This window comes from Pecten maximus, chromosome 3 (genome assembly GCF_902652985.1).
Source record: "Pecten maximus chromosome 3, xPecMax1.1, whole genome shotgun sequence".
Lineage (NCBI taxonomy): Eukaryota > Metazoa > Mollusca > Bivalvia > Pectinida > Pectinidae > Pecten > Pecten maximus.
In genome coordinates this window covers 26460425-26482123 of record NC_047017.1, presented here as the reverse complement: position 1 = coordinate 26482123, position 21699 = coordinate 26460425, and the positions used below count along the sequence as shown (strand labels likewise).

The 21699-nt window shown below is 35.4% G+C and overlaps 1 protein-coding gene across 4 annotated transcripts in view; it reads left to right on the top strand.

Annotated features, from left to right (window-relative positions):
- The window catches only part of LOC117323731 (WD repeat-containing protein 64-like), a 53778-nt gene extending 35316 nt beyond the window's left edge, over positions 1-18462 (top strand). The window contains exons 25-32 of one of the 4 annotated variants that reach the window (XM_033879151.1): positions 310-401; positions 979-1096; positions 1955-2005; positions 3039-3119; positions 4657-4746; positions 6089-6106; positions 14149-14344; positions 15887-16002. In XM_033879151.1, the coding sequence (XP_033735042.1) occupies positions 310-401; positions 979-1096; positions 1955-2005; positions 3039-3119; positions 4657-4746; positions 6089-6106; positions 14149-14334 (636 nt within the window). In that variant the 3' untranslated portion in view covers positions 14335-14344; positions 15887-16002. Of the gene's footprint in view, positions 1-309; positions 402-978; positions 1097-1954; positions 2006-3038; positions 3120-4656; positions 4747-6088; positions 6107-14148; positions 14345-15886 lie in introns of all 4 variants that reach the window. The other 3 variants (XM_033879154.1, XM_033879153.1, XM_033879155.1) reach the window with 3 other exon arrangements.
- Positions 18463-21699: the final 3237 nt, after the last annotated feature.

Here is a 21699-nt window from a genome sequence, read left to right as displayed (position 1 = left end):
GTATCCCTGACAATATTGTTAACTTAACAGGAGAAAAAAGCCATTTAATGCCAAAAACTCGCAACGTTTAATTAAACGATCAAATTTTAATATCTTTATGCAGAATAAAGAAAACGTATACGTAGTATTCAGTTTTTCAAAATAAATTATATTCGGGTATATTTCAACTAATGAAATAATCCAGCAAAATCAAACAGTTTGTCAATGTGTTAAATCTCCAAATGGTAAAGAGAAAGTGAGGGTAAGAATGATGTATAATGTTGGGGGGAGTTTCAGTAGTAGTAATACATTACATTACTGTTTGTATAGGCTCCTCTGGCGCCGGTCAAGAACAAAGGTGCTAAACAGACTGTGCGGACAGTGGAGATGTACGAATATCCACTTATATTTGACAACAACAGGTAAGAAATACACCACGTTACCAACTCATTGTATGACTTAACACAACGTCGTCAGCAGGTTAGGAGATGATCTCAACTAGTAATGGTTACTAATATATCACACCAGGGTATATGAGGAACTTAAGGAAGAGAAACTAAACTTTCAGAATCCATGCTATACATACAGAAATGTAAACGTGCATGTTGCACATCGTCTATCAGTCGATGCAATATCTCTGCTCCACTGAAACAGTACAAATGTAAATGGTTTAAAATTCTAGAGCGATATTGCAACGTATCGGTTGGAAATGAGGACATGGCAACGACCGAATATCACTTCATCAGAACGACCATTAAATTGATTGTGAACGTACTTTCCAGTATATTTTTTTTTATAATTCATATACACATTGATCAGTTGACACATTCAAAATATATGTGTGAATGATTAGCGCAATCATAATTTAGAACAATGATTGTGGCGCGAAAATCGCTAAAAGATAAGCGTTAATGTACACAGTCACAAGATATAAAGCATTAAAATTATTCACTTGTGTATATAATATGTACGAAATTTATATTATATCAACATTTTCAGGTGGGAACCTTTTCGTCGTTCCGCGTACATGAGAGAGAAAGAAAATACAATTCCCCAGACAAAGAAGAATAATCTTCTGGAGGACAAGAAGTTCTTCACTGCTCTGATGAAGCCAAGGGTATGCCACTATTTATCTCGTTTGCTTAAACACATTTTATAAACCGTCAGCAGTTTTCATGTTGCCCTCGTTCCATGCACGCCCTATCAACCTCACTTTCGATGTAAAATCAGGACACATCAATTCGATGACTTATACATGTTTATACCTTTCCTGAAATAGCTTGCTCTTGTAAATCATAGTAAATATATTCAATCAGTATACGTATTATAGCAACTGTATCTACGTACTTATCACCATTGTTTCCGTTATTTTATTTATCTAACTTTAACGAGTTGCATACACTTATCTACATGTAGAATTTATACATGTACGTCATTGAATGCAATTTCAACATCTCCAAACCTTAGTCAGGAGAAAAAATCTCCAGGTGGTAGTTATGAAGATTAATAGTCTTCGGTATATCACAAAGTAAACAGTATTTGATTTTAATCAAATCGCCTTGTCTTTTCGAATATATATCATACTGCTATGTACACTGAGGTGGTAGACAGTGATTAAACATGTACATTTGGCTACAATTCCGTACACTTAATGCATCAATGTACATACTGACGTTTATTCACAACTCCAAACATATTTATATATTTATATACATATATAGTGTTATATATTATTATAAAAGTGAAAGTAGAATATACACTTGTTTATCACCTTATTCACCGTATAATTTATAAGTCTGTTTATATTTCTAAACAGAAAGTGTCTGAAAGCTTGAAAATTCATCTTTTGTAGACAAAAACCCCCCATAATATTTCTACATAGAATACATGATGTTACATTCTAAAGAGAAAAAAAACTTCATATGCACAGGCGTTGATCCATAATTTGTCTTACTTTACATGCCGACTTTTACAGGGCAGCTTAGACCGAAAGCTTGGAATCAGGAACTCGAATGAAATAGAAGGGGTAATGAGTCGTGGCATGGTTGCTGTAGGGAGATCAAACAAATGATATACTAATGAATTGCATGGCTGCTATCTTAAAACTATATAATACACTTACACGTTAACGTAGTTGCAAACACCATTAGGCACTCAAATATTACTTGACGATTTCACAACTACTTTTATATCTATGAAGATGTACACGTATATGTAATGGTTTAGGATTCTAACTGTGATAGGAAATAACATGACTTATTGTGCTTTATTTACCACAATTGACTTGTTTGGTTGGTAATAAAAACATAGGAAATAGAGTGGGCGTTGCTTTTCTGACACCACTTTACTGCAACTAAGCGGTGATGGCGTAGCATGGCATGTAAGGCGGCTTTGTTATCAAATTGATCTGGTGGAATTTGCTGCTGATTTGGGAAAGGGAAGAGTGAAGCTTTTATTTTATTACAGCAATTTATATGAATTTCTCATCCATCACCCGTTATGGAATTATCGCCCTTTACCCACAGATGGGAAACTCCTATGATCTTAGTGCTTACAGTATTTCTTTGAAACCTTGACATGTAAAACATACTAATTGATAGAGTCTTTACCTCTACATCTCCAAGACTGAAAATTGAATATTGTAAGGGCTAGATCCGTTTATACATGTTTGTCGTTGTTTACATCTAAACGTATATTGGTACAATGAATTGTTGAAAGGTTTTCAATATACAAATGTTTCTAATACAACAGATAATGCCGAAATATTGAAAAAAACATAATTCTAACTTTAATCCAATTTGTGACCTAGGTTGGAATCAATGAAACTATTACAATGTGGTCTGTTTCATTTATTTATTTTGTATTCTTTGTAATCATCAGATTGACTTTGTCAACCGTATAAATCAGTCTTTATATATAATTGATTGATTAAGATTCAGTATAATGCATTTAAATGCTACCCCCCCCCCCCCCCCGCCCTTTAAAAAAATGAAACTGCATTTAGATAATGCCCAAATATAGTATTTGTTGTTCATTTTAAGCTTGTGTTTTTATTTTAGGCATACAACCATCACCTTGAGAGTTTCACTCCTGGCGACAGAAACCAGGGAGCTATCTATCGCGCACTGCCAGTCTATCGGGTATGTAAGAGTTATCTTCCCTTACATTTCTGTATAAACTGTTTATTTTGGAAAATGAATGATTTCAGAGTAATTTGTATGATATAATCAATCTATTTTCGCATGATTTAACATTATAAAGGGAAATATGCCAACTGTCGGAATATTTAATGAGGAATTAAAGTGTCACATGATGAGGAAACAGTAGACAGAATTAGAATAACTTCCCAATTTAGATATCAGCAATTGATTACCATTGCCTCCAATTTGACCTCGTCATTACTAGCTAATCCTCTGTTTTATTAATGCTAATATCTAAAATTTATTTAGTTTTAAATCTAAATATGACAATTGGCTAAACTGACAAATTCAAATAACGCTATTTCTGGCAACTTTGTCTGTCAAAATCATGTTAATGAGGTATTTGACGTTAGCGTGGTTGGTTTTAGTTTTGTTTACTGTCTGTTAAAATCATAATCTAATTGACTGCCGAATAATAGAATCTAACAGAATAGTCCCATGTTTGATTATTTTTCTCACATTCTTGCAAGCAACTTTCATCGCGTCATCTGCAATACTCATTTGAATGCGCGTCAAAATTAATGACGTCATCATTGTCGACATGGTTACTCAAAATGATGGCGTTACGTTATTGTGAACATAGCGTAATATAGCTCGTGCTAACTGTCTTTACTCCCCTGTATGAGATAGATTTATTGATCTTTTCCCCGGCAACCGCGGGATAACCCTGTTAAGTATGTTAGAATGATATTTTCTTACATGGGTCTGTTTCGTGGATAGGGATATCTCAACCAGAGTGTAAGCGGTTGGCTGGTCAACACGATGCTCGAGATATTACCTATCTAAAGAACAGACCATGCGTGATATTGTTTTTCTGTTTGCCCATGTAAAATAGCACTATAACAAAATCGATCGTACATTCACATGCGCGGAGTAATCTGCGTTCAAGTGGAACAACTTTTACAACGTCGTAAGGTTAAAAGCTGGACTTAACTAAACAATATAAATATATATGCAGTTAAAACATGCATCATATGAGCAATAAACCGATGAGACTACAAGGTAAACAGATTAGACATCTCATTTGAACTAAAATATCCCTCCATTACTATACAGGCCTCGTGTAACAGTACAGTAGACATAGAATTAACGCCATAGTCGATATCAAATACAAATGAGGATAAAAAGGGTTAGTGGAAAAGAATAACTCATCCCCTTGGGAGTGACTAATGAGGATCCCATTCCTCGTGGTAAGATACTTCAGCTGCGGAACACGCCTTGTGTTGCTCGACAACTCAAGAACCTGTGTTCCCCTGATATCCCCAAGTCTCACCCCAGAAAGGTAAACTATTGTATTAGATCCATCCCTAGCAACCAAGAAATTACCTTTTGAAGTATCTGAGAATTTATAGAAATGACTGTTTACTACTACTCTGAGGATACATGTATATTGTCTGCAAAACATATCCATTATTGTTAACATTTTTGTTTTTTTCCTTATTGTAATCTTTATAATTTACTTTTTACCTGTTAAAAGATTCGAACACCAAAACGGATGAAAACCCCCGAGGCCAGTTATCATGTTCCAACAGACAATGAGTCCAACTTTCTCTTCGGTACAAATAAAGTGAGTATCGTAAAGAAATTCATGTCGTATCTGGCATCACCCGCATTGTATACCTTGAACCATTGCAATATTGATATCACCGCAAACTATTGATTTGATCACCATAATACTGTACCCAGGGTAATATAAGATGTGATTTTGATCACCATAATACCATATATTCTTTTATAATTGAAATGATACAGGTATGATTGTTTTTTAATGATTGGTACACTTGGATGACTAAAACAAAATGCATGCACTCCGGTTTTTGTTTTCACCATTTATAGATAACACATTACTCTAAATGACACTACGTAAACTATAGGTTCTAATATGTGCCTGGCAAAGGTCGTGGACTCTTAATTATTTATTATTATTGATCCTGTTATATCTTTGTTGGCCATCAGATATGCACCTTCCCTTTCTTTCTTGTTTACCATTTTGCCTTTATTTTTGGATCCTGTTATTCTTGTCCGATTGACACTCGTCCTAATGTGAAATACACAGATGTTATTTCAAGTAAAATGACATATGCCGTGATATTGATATCCTCATTTGTTCTCTATTCTTCATTTCCATAAATACCTATAAAATCTAAAGTAGCATTGCCTAGAATTAGACGAAAGTAGAAATATAGGTGTGTTTAAAATAGGAAACTGAATACGTAGGGAAAAGACAACTTTGATGCATATGTTTTGTGTTAAGCGAATGGCAAATATCAACTTAAGTTCTATTTTAGAAAATATGACAGAAATGATTAAGCGACGACTGTTTCAAATGCAAAATTAACCCATATCTCATTGTCGTCCTGATTTCGAGATAGATATTCTTACAATTTGCATTTTGTAACACGGGAAGGACTATGATTGAGTTAATCTGTTTCGAATATAAGTTGTGTGTACTGTACAAAAGTATTAATCTGTATAATAATAAGTATAAAAAATTTTAAAATCCAATTTATTTGTAGGATTAACGTTTAACAGGATGATTTCAATTATGGTAATTGTTTCATGTAATTGTCCTGTCTATATGTTCTGGTGGAAGGCTGTGTTTAAAATGGTTATAATAACATGGTGTCAAAATGTCATATTTATAGGAGTTATGAAATTGATTTACATTTGGTTTTATGTGTGTTTGAGATGATTCGTATTGTTCCGGTTTGCTCGTGCATGTCAAACTGCTGTATGATTCTCATATTTAATTCATGCTTGCAGTTTTTATGATTGAGATTGGGCGCTATGCTTGCTATGTTCGTTGACAAATTAAACATGACAACAATGGCGCTAATGGTTTGTTAACAATTATTAAAATTGACATATTGATTAAAATGAAGTAATTTAAATGGCGGTAAATGTTTCAGAAACCCCCGTCTGAACAGGTAATTTAAATGGCGATGAGTTATCCTCTAAAATCGAACTCTGTATTCATTGAAATAGATTTTTAACCATAATCTAATTTATCATTACAATCTAAACACTAATTATAATCAGTTGTATTAATCTTTAAATGTTTACTACAGATGTATTAGAGCAACAAGAAACATTTAACATAGATAATGTTAATCCATGTCGTTAGCAAGTGATGTAAAGTTTAATATTTTTGTGAGGTAAACCGTACATCAATGTTTAGATTTTGTTATTTAAATGGTAACATCTTTTTAAGTATAACCACTCGTTATTTTCATTTCGATTGTAGACATCGTGGTAGGATTGCCAATAGCATTGTGGAATAGACAGTCTTGTTAGTCATCCATGCAATTAACGTTATCAATATCTCACCTGTATAACATCTCATTACGATAATGCAATGTCATATAAACCTCCAGTAAGAAACTATCAGCAAAATCAATTTTTACAGACGCGAACTTATGCCATCAACCATGTTGCTATTGATTTTTCCCAGGTCGTCTAGGTGACAAATGATTCTTTTTAAAGCCTACAGGTAAACTCGTTGTTTACCGTCCATTGGGTGTCACATCGTATACACTGCAGGGGACACTGAAATAGATCATATCTGAAACACGTAACAGCTTGAAATAAATGTTGTTTCGTTAAAAAACTAATTTTAACTTCGACGTTTTGGTTTGTTAAAAGTGTTCTTGTAACACAATACTAATGTAACGTTAACATGATTTAACTTATTACACAATATCTGATGTATGCATATTTGTTAACTGTTATTTACTGAAGACAATGTCTATTACCTAGGCTACATAAAATTGGAGGAGGACTTTTCTGTTTCTACCTGATTATTTCTTACTTTGTTGCTGTAGATCTGTGTATTTTTCTGTGAACAACGGGGTATTGAGTAGATAACTAAAGTAAATTAACACACCGTCAGGATGTTAAGTGTGAATTAGTTTCGACATCATTGGCTGCTTGCAATGCGCCTGTGTCAATGATTTCGAGATAAAATTCAACATAATGAAGTTATAATAAATTTGAGGTTAATTGATCTTTGCTACTCATTCCATGTCTTTTTTTTCTGGATTGATTTTGGCCGTTGGTGCATGCAGGGGTTTGTCCTGCCACTCAACAATATAAAAATCGAATGATATACAGTGTATATATGACCCATAAATATGCGATATTATGATAACATTTATGTAACAATATACAGGTTTACCATTACAAAACAGCTGTTTCTCTTTTACATGGTATGTATTCCGTCATTATGCAGTTTATCAGAAAACACTGTAACATGCAGATTAAATGACAAGAGATGCAAATGTTAACTTTGTTTATTTCAAAACAATTGAGAAACAAGTTGCATTCCTGTCAACTTAAATTGAACACTCTTGTTGTCCCTGATGGAAGATCGTGAAAAAGAAAAACGTAGTGACTAGGGAAAGCCCATTTGGTCGGGCTGGTAAACCATTACCTTTTCATTGAAAGAATCTAATAAACTTTACTCCCCAGGTAACAAATAAGTTTAGTTTCGTGCGATCACCAAACTGTTATTTTCCAATTTCGTAACCTATTTCCATTCTCGCTATATACTGCTTTCTGCATTAATCTCAAATGTGTCTACGCAAGAATTAGACATGATATGCAGATTTATAACTACGTTCCAAAGAATTTATATTTCTTGTTCACCGTTTACAACACTTTAGCCTATTCCAATAGAGAACATTATAAATTACGTTTTACCATGAGAATTACAGTGCGAACAATCACGCAATGAGTTAAATATGGGATTCAGAGCCCAATATTTCTTGTTTTATTGACAGGACTTAGTACACTCTAACACAGAAAGCACCCCGGACCGTGCAGATAATGGGGTAGCATTTAAGATTTGTGAAAATTTATTTGTGTGTTGACATTTTATCTGCAGAAAGTCATCGAAAAACTTAAAACAGTTTGTTATATGACTAAAAGAATTAGGCAACTTCACTGTTTGCGAGGAAATGTACTGAGGCATGATAACATGCATTTAGATTTATCAAAGTTAAAATAGAATGGTCTTCGCTTTGCCTTTCTTTGCATTTTGTTTCTAAAGAATCATTTTGTCATAAAGTGGTATGATCCTTTTCATAGTATTACTGAATTGTAACAACCGAATTTTACTAACATTTTGCTAATGTTAAAGGCAACCAAACGGAATCTTTTCATAAATGTCTAAACTTTTTTGTCACGAATCTCTGCTAATCTAAGGTTTTGTTTATAATTTGCCCTGTCTTAATTCTTTTTTAATTTGAATAATGGTTTAGTTATTATGTCGGTATTGTTAGTTCTTTATATAGGTGACAGATTTTAGGGTCCATCCGTCACCGAGGTCGTGGTCTCTGTTCCATATATGAGTCAAACGATGTTTTACAAAGATATCAAATACTAAAATCAGTATTGTTAATGTTTATGAAACTTTAGCAGTGTCATATGCTGTCTGCTACTGAACAGTGACAGGTGTAAATGAATGATGTACACACGAAGTCTGCACGCTGTATGCGCCATATAATCAGTGCATTCGAATGTGCGCATAATGAACGATCGAAACGAAGTGTGTTCGATAGCATTCATGGTTGATATAATTTTGGGAATTAATTACGAATAATGTAAAAATATTCAGAACGATTTTGATAAAGAGATGATATATCCATCGTTTCTGTAATATCTTACATGGAATTACATATGTGGTATTTGCAGATAATTTCCAAGAGTATAAAGTAACGTGTAAAACGATTTCGGTATGCATGCAAGTTGGTAGATTCAACACTTTGGTTAAACCACTGTTTTCATCGTTGCTTTGCCAGCCGATTGTAGCTGTGAACGTGAACGAACTTGCAAAGTTAAAGTTTAAGTATAATACCCAACATGTCATTTTTTTGTGTAAAGCTCTATTTTTATCATATATTATTTTAATTATATCCCATCAATTTAAACATAAGAAAACTAACAAAAGCACAAAACGCAATATTCGTGTAAACAATGTGACGTCATCGGAAAATTGCAATGTATAATAATGTATGTTTTACATACATACACTAATGAGCAATAGAACGGGGCGCAACATTAACCCACATGCGTATTAAATGCTCTTTAAATGTTGCAGACATCGTTATATTGTCAATTAACCTGATGTGTTGATTAGCTTGTGCTTATCTTTATGAATCAATCAATGCACACGGAGCAAACTTTCATTAAGTCGTTGTTTAACAAAATCGGAAGGTTTCTGTTATTTCGTACACATTAACATAGGCAGACATATCAAAACCGATGTATATCTAAAACACATACACCTACTCCGGTCATGATAACATATAACCAGGTTAACATGCTTCATAAACTCGTATATAGACATAAACAATTCTCATCAACACATAACTATCCTTAACAATATACTGTCTTCCAATGAAAACTATTTGTTGTCGATCTCGTGTATTTGATTTCGTTTATTTCCACTTCTTTTAGTCCATGTCTATTTTAATTACTGAATAACCCATTTTTGTTTATACCTCTATAAAAGATTCACATACATGTCCATCGTCAAGTGACGAAGGCATGTGCTATTTCCAGTAATACTGTTGAGGAAATGGGTTTATCTTATAATCCTTAACGGTTCCTATCGCCAAAGGAATTAACATTCTAGTAATGGCATACATCAAACCCTCTTTGACGGGTATTGTCAATGTTTGCAGTAGGCTTTGGTAAATTTAAATCAGTGTCAAATTGCATAATACATTTTATGGTCGTTCATATCTAGAAAATGCAAAGAAAAGTATCAGATATTATATCAGAATTACTATAAATATGTATACATGTACTATGAAAACAATGCCATATTTGAAAAAAAATGATCACAAGAGAAACGTTTGGTAATTAATATATGTTAAACTTCATACTTTTACATGTACAGATCAGCAGATTAATTAATATCACATGTCGTTTTTTTAGCTACGAATCTCAATTGCAGAATTTCTAAATTAATACACAAACATCAGGAAAATGTAAATAAATTAAAGAAAATAAAGTTGAAAAGACTGTATATGTGTTTGTGAACTTGTATATGTATGATTATGAGTATATATATATGTGTGTGAGGGGTGAAGGTGCATGTGTAGGTTCATAGTATGTGAGGGTGTATGTGTATGTACACGCGGGCACATATATATGTACATGTATTGATATCAAAATGTATGTTTAGCATTAAACATTCTCACACTGTGGGGAATATTTCTAAGATAAAAGAGAGCGTTGAAAAAGAGCCCTACTGTGCGAGGACATCTATTGTACAAGGGCTAACCCCAACGCTCACCAACCCTGGCAGCCCATCGATCTTTACTTGGGAAAAAGAAATAGTTTAAACTGCAAGTTCGTGTGCGACAATTTGAATATAAAAAACAGGTTTAATATCTCGAATTGCCGTTACATAACCGCAAAGCCATTGACTATCCCAAAGCCTTTTCCATGAAATCTACTTTCAATTTCGTTAATTCTGAGGTTCTATTCGTATTATATTGCAATTTTTAAACATGCATTATACACAAACAGATGAGAGGAATGTATTTTGGTGAATCTACTTTGGAACGTACTTTGTACACTCATTTACAACATGAGACCATGTAGATTTATTAATTGAAGTTAAGGAACTAAAATAAATATATACCAATTGATTTAAATTTTGTTAATCATTTTCCTTTACTTCAAATCCTCAGTGTGTTTATATACTTTAAAATAGGCAGAACGGAAGAGACTGGTGAAGTTTGGGGGCCGCGGTGGCCGAGTGGTTAAGGTGTCCCGACACTTTAGCGCTAGCCTTCCACCTCTGGGTTGCGAGTTCGAAACCTACGTGGGGCTGTTGCCAGGTACTGACCGTAGGCCGGCGGTTTTTCTCCGAGTACTCCGGTTTTCCTCCACCTCCAAACCCTGCACGTCCTTAAATGACCCTGGCTGTTAATAGGACGTTAAACAAAAACAAACCAAACAAACCAAACCTCCACCTCCAAACCTGGCGCGTCCTTAAATGACCCTGGCTGTTAATAGGACGTTAAACAAAAACAAATCAAACTAACCAAACCTCCACCTCCAAACCTGGCGCGTCCTTAAATGACCCTGGCTGTTAATAGGACGTTAAACAAAAACAAACCTGGCACGTCCTTAAATGACCCTGGCTGTTAATAGGACGTTAAACAAAAACAAACCTGGCGCGTCCTTAAATGACCCTGGCTGTTAATAGGACGTTAAACAAAAACAAACCTGGCACGTCCTTAAATGACCCTGGCTGTTAATAGGACGGTAAACAAATACAAACAAATCAAACCAAGCTGGTGAAGTTAGTTTTACAAGAAATTATTTTATCATGATTTAAAAATTGTTGCTGGTCCCTGGTGTATATATGTTTTACCAGTTTTTTTCAGTTTTTAATTGAGCAGACCGTACATTTGTTGGTATATCTGTCATTTCACTCTTTACTTACTTTAATTACAGGGGAATTAGGTACCAGGTTTTGGTGATGTGTTTATTCATACTCTCGAGGACAATATTTGCCTGTTTTTCGTACACGGATGATGATCGTCACCGGAGATTATATTGAAATATAAATCTCCTCATTACTTAATACAAATATAGATACAGTAATAATTCTCTCACGGGTAAACACTGCCTTGTATTTTCTCTACAGGTGTTAAATGTCTTTATTATGTGTACCATTGGTGTCTCTCAGTTTTAGTTTCCTTGTTATAGTATACGGATGAAATAGCATGTGACGATATTATTGTTATGTTGATTTACTTTAGCGAGGTATCATTGTACCTGCTTAAAAGAGGCAAACTTGTTCCTTATTTCTTTACTTCCCTATTGCATAAAAGTAGAACAAGTACATTGCGATAACGCCCTACTGAAGGTCAGACTCACTGGTAAAGATAATTTGTGTCCAACTTCCTCATTTTTAACTTTTTTTCTATACAAACTTTAACAGACATCACCACAGAGACAGTGTTAACTGCCAATAGGAATTAATTTTGCAACTCTGATAACCTGAAGCACACTTTGATCGGTGCTATCAATATTTGTTTGCAGAAGGCTTTTGCAGACTTAAATCAGTGTCCAATCGTATAACACGATCTATGATTGGTTACTCTTAACATGCAAATTGCTTTAAACTACGATATCCTGAGCGACATTTTTAGTTCATGACATGTTCCAAAAAATTCGATATCTAGCATTTCCTCTAATTTAATATCTTATCCAAAAGTCTCAATAATAAAATGTATTTTCTATCAGTTTTGTTATTTCAAATTAAGCTTTCCTTAATGTTATTATTTCTCACATGGCATTCTTTATTTATAATTAGATTCATATCTTTTAGAAATGATTTAAACACGTGTTAGAGAACCCATGTGCTCGAATGTGATTGGTATTAACATTTTGCTGAGAAAACAAACACATATTTGTCACGATAACTTAAAAAGAAAAGGATGATATCGGTAATGTAGAGCTAATTATTATCCCCTCGTGACGAAAGTCGGGGAGGGGATATAGCGTGCCGTATGTTCACTTTTTGTCAGCGCTCTTGCGACTTCATTTTTTAACGGATTCTGACCAAACTTCATATATGGTCCAGCATGGGAATACCTCAAACGAGTTCGTGTTTCAGGGTGCCAAGGTCAAGGTCAAGGTCAGCGTTACTATTTATAGAAAATCTTTGTCAGCGCTCTTGCGACTTCATTTTCGAACGGATCCTGACCAAACTTCATATATTGGTCCAGCATGGGAATACCTCGAACGAGTTCGTGTTTCAGGGTGCCAAGGTCAAGGTTAAGGTCACCGTTACTATTTAAAGAAAATCTTTGTCAGCACTCTTGCGACTTCATTTCTGAACGAATCCTGATCAAACTTCATATATGGGTCCAGCATGGGAATACCTCGAACGAGTTCGTGTTTTAGGGCGCCAAGGTCAAGGCCAATGTCACCGTTACTATTTATAGAAAATCTTTGTCAGCGCTGTAATGCGACTTCATTTTTGAACGGATCCTGACCAAACTTCATATATGGGTCAATTAAACCTTCTGAACAAAGGAAAATGCTTATATATGCATTTAGATATACACATAATTATAATAACTATCAGGAAATGAAGTTGCTAGTGTGATGCATAACCAGATACTGTTGAATGCATACCAATATATATCATATGTATCAGGCAATGAGCCCATGCCTGATAATAAGCCCATCCATGTCTATTGCAGTTCAGTGCAAATGACAACTGATGTTATTTCAATGTCTTGTAATAACCCCACCCCCCATTTTGCGTCAGAGTTCATGTGTTAGCACGCGAGGGGATTTGTATCGTTTGCGATGCCTTGTTGGAATTTGTAATTAAAATGAATTAATATTAAACACGAATAATTTACATTGTAACCGTGTGCAACTTGAGGGGGCTATTTCATATAAATTATAATGAAGTTGTATGTATCGCACAATTGCATGATGTAATATTGCATTAGTGATATAATACGTAAAATACAAGAATAAAAAACAAACGAAAAACGCACGTGATGTGTCAGCAACTGGATGTAGATTAAATTTCTTGACACCGTGGCGTCAAAATTATGATAACTTTATGCTCTCAGAATTTTTATATATAAACAAATGGCTATAGTTTAATGTAATTAACATATTCTTACATTATTTTTTATTTCACATGAATATAAGAAATCGCAAAATAAAAATATAAAAAATTATTTAATTCATCCCAAAAACTTCGATTTGTGCCTAAACATGTATATCTTTACTTGTGTTTTATATAAGTGTTTGTTGCTGTAACCTTCCTCTGTTACCAAGCTGTTGTATACTTGTGTTGATTTATTATGTACATTGTCTGTGTTGGTTGATGTAACCTTTAAACTTTCAGTTGTTACTAGAACAATACAAAGTTTGAATGTTTGATTTATGTGTTTGTTGACTTGTTGCGATTAATACCTAGCCACCGCCACCCATAAAGATGACAAGACGAGAATCCAAGGCCAGAAGGATGAGCTCCTTCAAGGTGTCGGCTAGTACCTCATCTACTAGCAGTCGACGAACAGAGAGAGTCCCTCGTATGACGTCTGTTTATAAGTCTCTACAATCCAACTCATATGATGTTCGCAAATCGTCTAAAAAGTCTTGATGATTTTTCGGTAAATGGAGTAGACGGATGTAGATAACATATATCGAACCTATAACGTACTTATACACTGTAGACACAGTTGCATGTATTATAAACCCATTGTGCATGTGAGTCATATCACCCATAAAACAGTTATTTCCCTCATCCCTCTCTGGTATTAATACATTGTATTGGTGAAAGATCCTTTTGCGTTCCCTGGTGACGGTTTACATGTATGCAATCAGTTGCTAGTCAACCTCAAACCATATTGAACTACCTGCACGATGTGTTTTTGCTAGTAAAATGTAGTGATGTATGTACACGTTTACACTGACTAAAGTTATCAAATCTTAATTATGGTTTAGCTTTTGTAGATGCATATCTGGGGTAAGGATATGAGTCCAGTACAACATTAGGTCTTTTTTGTCCTTTTGTAGAGTTATGTTATCATGCTTGCCCTATAATACGTAGTCCGCATCCACACTAATTCTGTCCATGGTTGCAGGCATGTCAAATACATGTATGAACATATCATTCCATATGCTAATAAATATTACAATAGGTAAACGTATGCAAATTGTATGTCCTATAACGTTATATCTCCACGCGTCGAGTCGGGGTGGGATATAGCGTTCAGATTGAGCGTGCGTGCGTGCATGTATATATATATACTTGCGTGTGTACCTACACTCATACATTGTCGCCGCTAACAAGTTACCTAATGTTTAACGGAGTTTGATCATGCTTCTTTAACTTTGGAGCATGATAATACCTCGAACGAGTTTGCTTTTCAGGATGTCAATATAAAAGAGTAAAGTCATTGTTTCTATTATTAGAAGATATTTGTCATCGCCGTAGCGATTTGCATTTTTATTATCAATTGCAGAATAATTCAGAGGAAACACGAAGAGGATTTGTAATTTGTATTTTGTTTCAAATGCTGTTCATCTACCTTTTTATGACAGCTACAAAGACCTTGTATTAACCAATATGAAAAAAGGAACTAATATATATTAACACATTTACAAATAGTTCACGTATAGGTTGATGTTTTCTCTCCTTCATCTGACTAATAAACATCATAATTGCAATTTAATGGTAAATATATTTAGCACAGAACTTCTTTTAAATTAATTGACGCCTACCCATTTCCATTGCTACTTTGATCATTCATATAATACTTTAATTAAGAGGCAAACAATTTACAAATGATGTGTAATACCCATATAGTAAAGTGTGCTTACCTTAATCATACGATAAACATTAATGTGATACATTTCATTCTGGAATGTTCATTATTAAAATGTTCTTCATGCAGCTACTCGGAACATTTACATCATTAGCATTAAATTGTACATATTAAATAAAGTGTAATAGCTAACTATTTTAAACGACTGTATATTATGATAGCTTCGATGGTGACAAATATAGTGTAACAGTCAAATCTCCAATAATACATATTTTAAAGTAATTTGTGACTAAAACATATCTGCCATAATAACTATCCTATTGACGTTTGTAATTTCATATGAACGTTTATTCAAACAGTATAATTTGCATCTTTCGTCCACAGGATGCTGCCCAACCTGCGCCTGTAAACAAGGTGAAAATGGCACAGCGCCGGAGTACGATATTTAAGACTGGGACCAGCACCAGTTTTGCCTTGTCCCGGCATTCGGAACAAAGTTCTAACGACGCTACATCGTTACCAAAAAGGCGGTGACACCTTTTGTTGCCGAATATAGTTATACGTTAAACGAACCGATTGTCTATTTGGAGGCCTAGTTGTAAGGAACTTAGGAATCTCCTTTCTCGGGTTAAGATTCTCCTATCATATCCCCAAAGAGGTGATGAGGCCTATTTTTACTTACATGGTCATGATTATGCGTTTCGTGCTGGGCAACCAAAATGATACTCATGATATGACATATGACCTGAATAAGAATCCAAGTTGTATATCTCCTTAAGTCACTTTACTGTAAAACATGATAATTATGGTCGACGACAACTGGAGTTTATTGACGAAATCTGAGTTGTATTTAGATTAGATGCATAAGTAAACACCACTATGACCTTTTTGACTGATATAAACGCATGTTAAAATTGTCATTGTATAATGGGATTGATTTTAGAATGTGTATATACATAAGATGTTGATATACATATATGCAGTGCTTTTTGTGGTTTCTTATGGAACAAGCAGACGATGTTTACTTGTTTAATTATTGACATGGTTGTTTCTTTTCCTAGGGAAATAAAATGTGTAGTATGTGTTGGGAACAGGTTCTAAATAATATTCAGGAAAAAAAATGATTCAAACCATTTTTAATTCAAGGGTTTGACAATGTAGTTTATATCTGCTAAAACGGAAATTGTTTTAGAGATGTACTAAGTCGGTAGCGTCGGTGTCCGTTTCCTAGTTCCGTTCTAAGTCTACCTCGATCTCAGAGCTGTATATATCGCATAGTACTACTATATATGTAAAATGCAGCGCCAGAATTTTCTTCTTGCTCACAAAAATCTTTGCTTAAATGCATAAAGATATGTCAAATATGTACATAAAGCACTCTCTACATAAATTATTATGATATGCTTTTTTATGTAAGTACGGTATGTCTTTTTTGTATGTAAGGCGGTTTGTATATTTTGAATGTAAATAATTTTATCTGTTCATGCACAAGATATATTTAAAGAGAATAACAAAATAATTTATGTTTACCTATGCCATATCTGGTCCATGTATACATGTAGTTATAATTGACATGTATATATTGAAAAGTGTAGATATTTTATAATTTATAATTTGATGCAAAAGCAAACTGTGATATATTCATAACTACGTCGGTGAAAATTAAAAATAAAATGTTTCATGTCTTCAGTACCATAAACTGACAACACCCAACATCTAGCTAGTAATGACTTCAGTACGATAAAGTGACAAAGCACACTATCTAGCTATTACATCAGTTCACAACGATAAACTGACAACACACTACATATAATATTAGATTATTTCTGTACAATGAAGTGACAACCCTCCACATCTGCTATTTAAGGATTTCTGTACCATTCACTGACCCAAACAGACCCAGCAAACAAACAAGTCCACTGCTTGGTTTCGTCTCTGTTCTGTTGGGGTCTAAGGTACACAATTAGCTATGAGAGGTACATATTTATATATAGTATATATTTTCTCTTGATATTTAACAAAACTGCCATTCTAACACCAAGAGCGTTGACTGTTTAAAACCTTATCAAGTCTATTAATTTATTACAGCTTGCTAGATTGTTATCAGTTGCCTCACATCTTGATGATATTTTTCTTAAGTATCGAGAATTCCTCAGGTTTTCCTAAGTGAAGTGTATACGAATCATTGTTTTTAAACTGTCGTTTGGAGGGGTCATCTTGACTGTCACAGATCAGGAGCTATTACAGTGATATTCTTTCTAAGAGGCCCATCCCAATATAGAACAGAGAGAAAACCATATTAACTATTGTCAATAAAGCTACCGGAGTTGTAAAAACAATCCTATTTTAAATATATTTTTGTATTAACTTGTAAGCATAACTCTTTGTATATGCATGTTATTTGATCATATGAAAGAACAGCACGTATTTTTATTATTATTGTTATTTCTATAAGAATGAGAAATATTTTAAATTTTCATCGGAAGCTTAATCAACCTAATATACATTTTATTGTTATCAAAACCATCTCAATATCGTCTTGACCGTTTCTCTTACTACTTCCATAGCACGTGACATGGACTTGTATTTAATGTTTTTATTTTGACAAAGAAATCATCTTTCTGTTCCCTTAGAATGTTACACTAACATGTCATGTATGCCTTTAATCCAAAACGTTGCATTCATTTAATCAAAAAGCTGTTTTATCCTGTAGCATTATGTTTGACGATGTAACGTCCATTTGCTATTTAAGAAACTTTAATCTCGTTAAAGATGACCTGTTTCCTCAGACAGATATTGATCTTTAATCATGTATTCACGGCCCTATGTATCGGTCATTGCATTGTTATTCCTGATTGAAATAATACTTTTCATTGTAAACAATTTAACAATTGTTTATATGATTTGAATGATAATGTCAAAATTGATACATCCATATGATGAATAAAGACAAAACCGTTTACATGTGTTGATTCTTGATATGTTGATCTTAAATTTGAAATATTTCACCAAACGTTAAACCGTTTAGGTTAACCAGAATCCGTGTGTCTTGAAGTTTGTGATTTATGGGGGTAAAACAAATCCAATTGCTAAACGAATAAACACGCAGTTGAATAAAAGGACTCTATTAACTGTATGAGAGAGTTAGAAATCTTAATTCTCGTGATCCTGTAAGAAATTCATAAAAGTGTTTAAGCTAAAGTTTGATATAAACTTTGTAAACACCGTTTCTTTCTCTCGGAATCGGTCATCGTCAGCTTAAATTTTCCAACGGAAATGCACTCTTCAAAATTTGGATGATTTTGTCATTTGGACACTTATTTTACTACGAATAACAATGACGAATAAGACACATGGAATCAATCTGTTTTTATGCATTTTAAGATGAAACTGTCGGTAACTGTGCTATGTATGTCAGGGAAACAGTGTCGAGGTCCGTTAACTCTACTTTATGTTTGAGAGGGAACAGTGTCGAGGTCCATTAACTGTTCTATATGTGTGAGAGGGAACAGTGTCGAGGTCCGTTAACTGTACTATATGTGTGAGAGGTAACAGTGTCGAGGTCCGTTAACTGTACTATATGTGTGAGAGGGAACAATGTCGAGGTCCGTTAACTGTACTATATGTGTGAGAGGGAACAATGTCGAGGTCCGTTAACTGTACTATATGTGTGAGAGGTAACGGTGTCGAGGTCCGTTAACTGTACTATATGTGTGAGAGGGAACAATGTCGAGGTCCGTTAACTGTACTATAGGTGTGAGAGGGAACAGTGTCGAGGTCTGTTAACTGTACTATATGTGTGAGAGGGAACAGTGTCGAGGTCCGTTAACTGTACTATATGTGTGAGAGGGAACAATGTCGAGGTCCGTTAACTGTACTATATGTGTGAGAGGGAACAGTGTCGAGGTCCGTTAACTGTGCTATATGTGTGAGAGGGAACAGTGTCGAGGTCCGTTAACTGTACTATATGTTTGAGAGGTAACAATGTCGAGGTCCGTTAACTGTACTATATGTGTGAGAGGGAACAGTGTCGAGGTCCGTTAACTGTACTATTGTGTGAGAGGGAACAGTGTCGAGGTCCATTAACTCTACTTTATGTGTGAGAGGGAACAGTGTCGAGGTCCGTTAACTGTACTATAGGTGTGAGAGGGAACAGTGTCGAGGTCCGTTAACTGTACTATATGTGTGAGAGGGAACAATGTCGAGGTCCGTTAACTGTACTATATGTGTGAGAGGGAACAGTGTCGAGGTCCGTTAACTGTACTATATGTGTGAGAGGGAACAATGTCGAGGTCCGTTAACTGTGCTATATGTGTGAGTGGGGACAATGTCGAGGTCCGTCAACTGTACTATATGTGTGAGAGGGAACAATGTCGAGGTCCGTTAACTCTACTATATGAGTGAGAGGGAACAGTGTCGAGGTCCGTTAACTGTACTATATGTGTGAGAGGGAACAGTGTCGAGGTCCGTTAACTGTACTATATGTGTGAGAGGGAACAGTGTCGAGGTCCGTTAACTGTACTATATGTGTGAGAGGGAACAGTGTCGAGGTCCGTTAACTGTACTATATGTGTGAGAGGGAACAGTGTCGAGGGCCGTTAACTGTACTATATGTGTGAGAGGGAACAGTGTCGAGGTCCGTTAACTGTACTATATGTGTGGAGAGGGAACAGTGTCGAGGGCCCGTTAACTGTACTATATGTGTGAGAGGGAACAGTGTCGAGGTCCGTTAACTGTACTATATGTGTGAGAGGGAACAGTGTCGAGGTCCGTTAACTGTACTATATGTGTGAGAGGGAACAGTGTCGAGGTCCGTTAACTGTACTATATGTGTGAGAGGGAACAGTGTCGAGGTACGTTAACTGTACTATATGTGTGAGAGGGAACAGTGTCGAGGTCCGTTAACTGTACTATATGTGTGAACGGTAACAGTGTCGAGGTCCGTTAACTGTACTATATCTGTCAGAGGTAACAGTGTCGAGGTCCGTTAACTGTACTATATGTGTGAGAGGGAACAGTGTCGAGGTCCGTTAACTGTACTATATGTGTGAGAGGTAACAGTGTCGAGGTCCGTTAACTGTACTATATGTGTGAGAGGTAACAGTGTCGAGGTCCGTTAACTGTACTATATGTGTGAGAGGTAACAGTGTCGAGGTCCGTTAACTGTACTATATGTGTGAGAGGTAACAGTGTCGAGGTCCGTTAACTGTACTATATGTGTGAGAGGTAACAGTGTCGAGGTCCGTTAACTGTACTATATGTGTGAGAGGTAACAGCGTCGAGGTCCGTTAACTGTACTATATGTGTCAGATGTAACAGTGTCGAGGTCCGTTAACTGTACTATATGTGTCAGAGGTAACAGTGTCTAGGTCTGTTAACTGTACTATATGTGTGAGAGGGAACAGTGTCGAGGTCCGTTAACTGTACTATATGTGTGAGAGGTAACAGTGTCCAGGTCCGTTAACTGTATTATATGTGTGAGAGGTAACAGTGTCGAGGTCCGTTAACTGTACTATATGTGTGAGAGGGAACAGTGTCGAGGTCTGTTAACTCTACTATATGTGTGAGAGGGAACAATGTCGAGGTCCATTAACTGTACTATATGTGTGAGAGGGAACAGTGTCGGGGTTCGTTAACTGTATTATATGTGTGAGAGGTAACAGTGTCGAGGTCCGTTAACTGTACTATATGTGAGAGAGGTAACAGTGTCGAGGTCTGTTAACTGTACCATATGTGTGAGAGGGAACAATGTCGAGGTCCGTTAACTGTACTATATGTGTCAGAGGGAACAGTGTCGGGGTCCGTTAACTGTACTATATGTGTGAGAGGGAACAGTGTCGAGGTCCGTTAGCTGTACTATATGTGTAAGAGGGAACAGTGTCGAGGTCCGTTAACTGTACTATATGTGTGAGAGGGAACAATGTCGAGGTCCGTTAACTGTATTATATGTGTGAGAGGGAACAATGTCGAGGTCCGTTAACTGTACTATAGGTGCGAAAGGGAACAGTGTCGAGGTCTGTTAACTCTACTATATGTGTGAGAGGGAACAGTGTCGAGGTCCGTTAACTGTACTATATGTGTGAGAGGGAACAGTGTCGAGGTCCGTTAACTGTACTATATGTGTAAGAGGGAACAGTGTCGAGGTCCGTTAACTGTATTATATGTGTGAGAGGGAACAATGTCGAGGTCCGTTAACT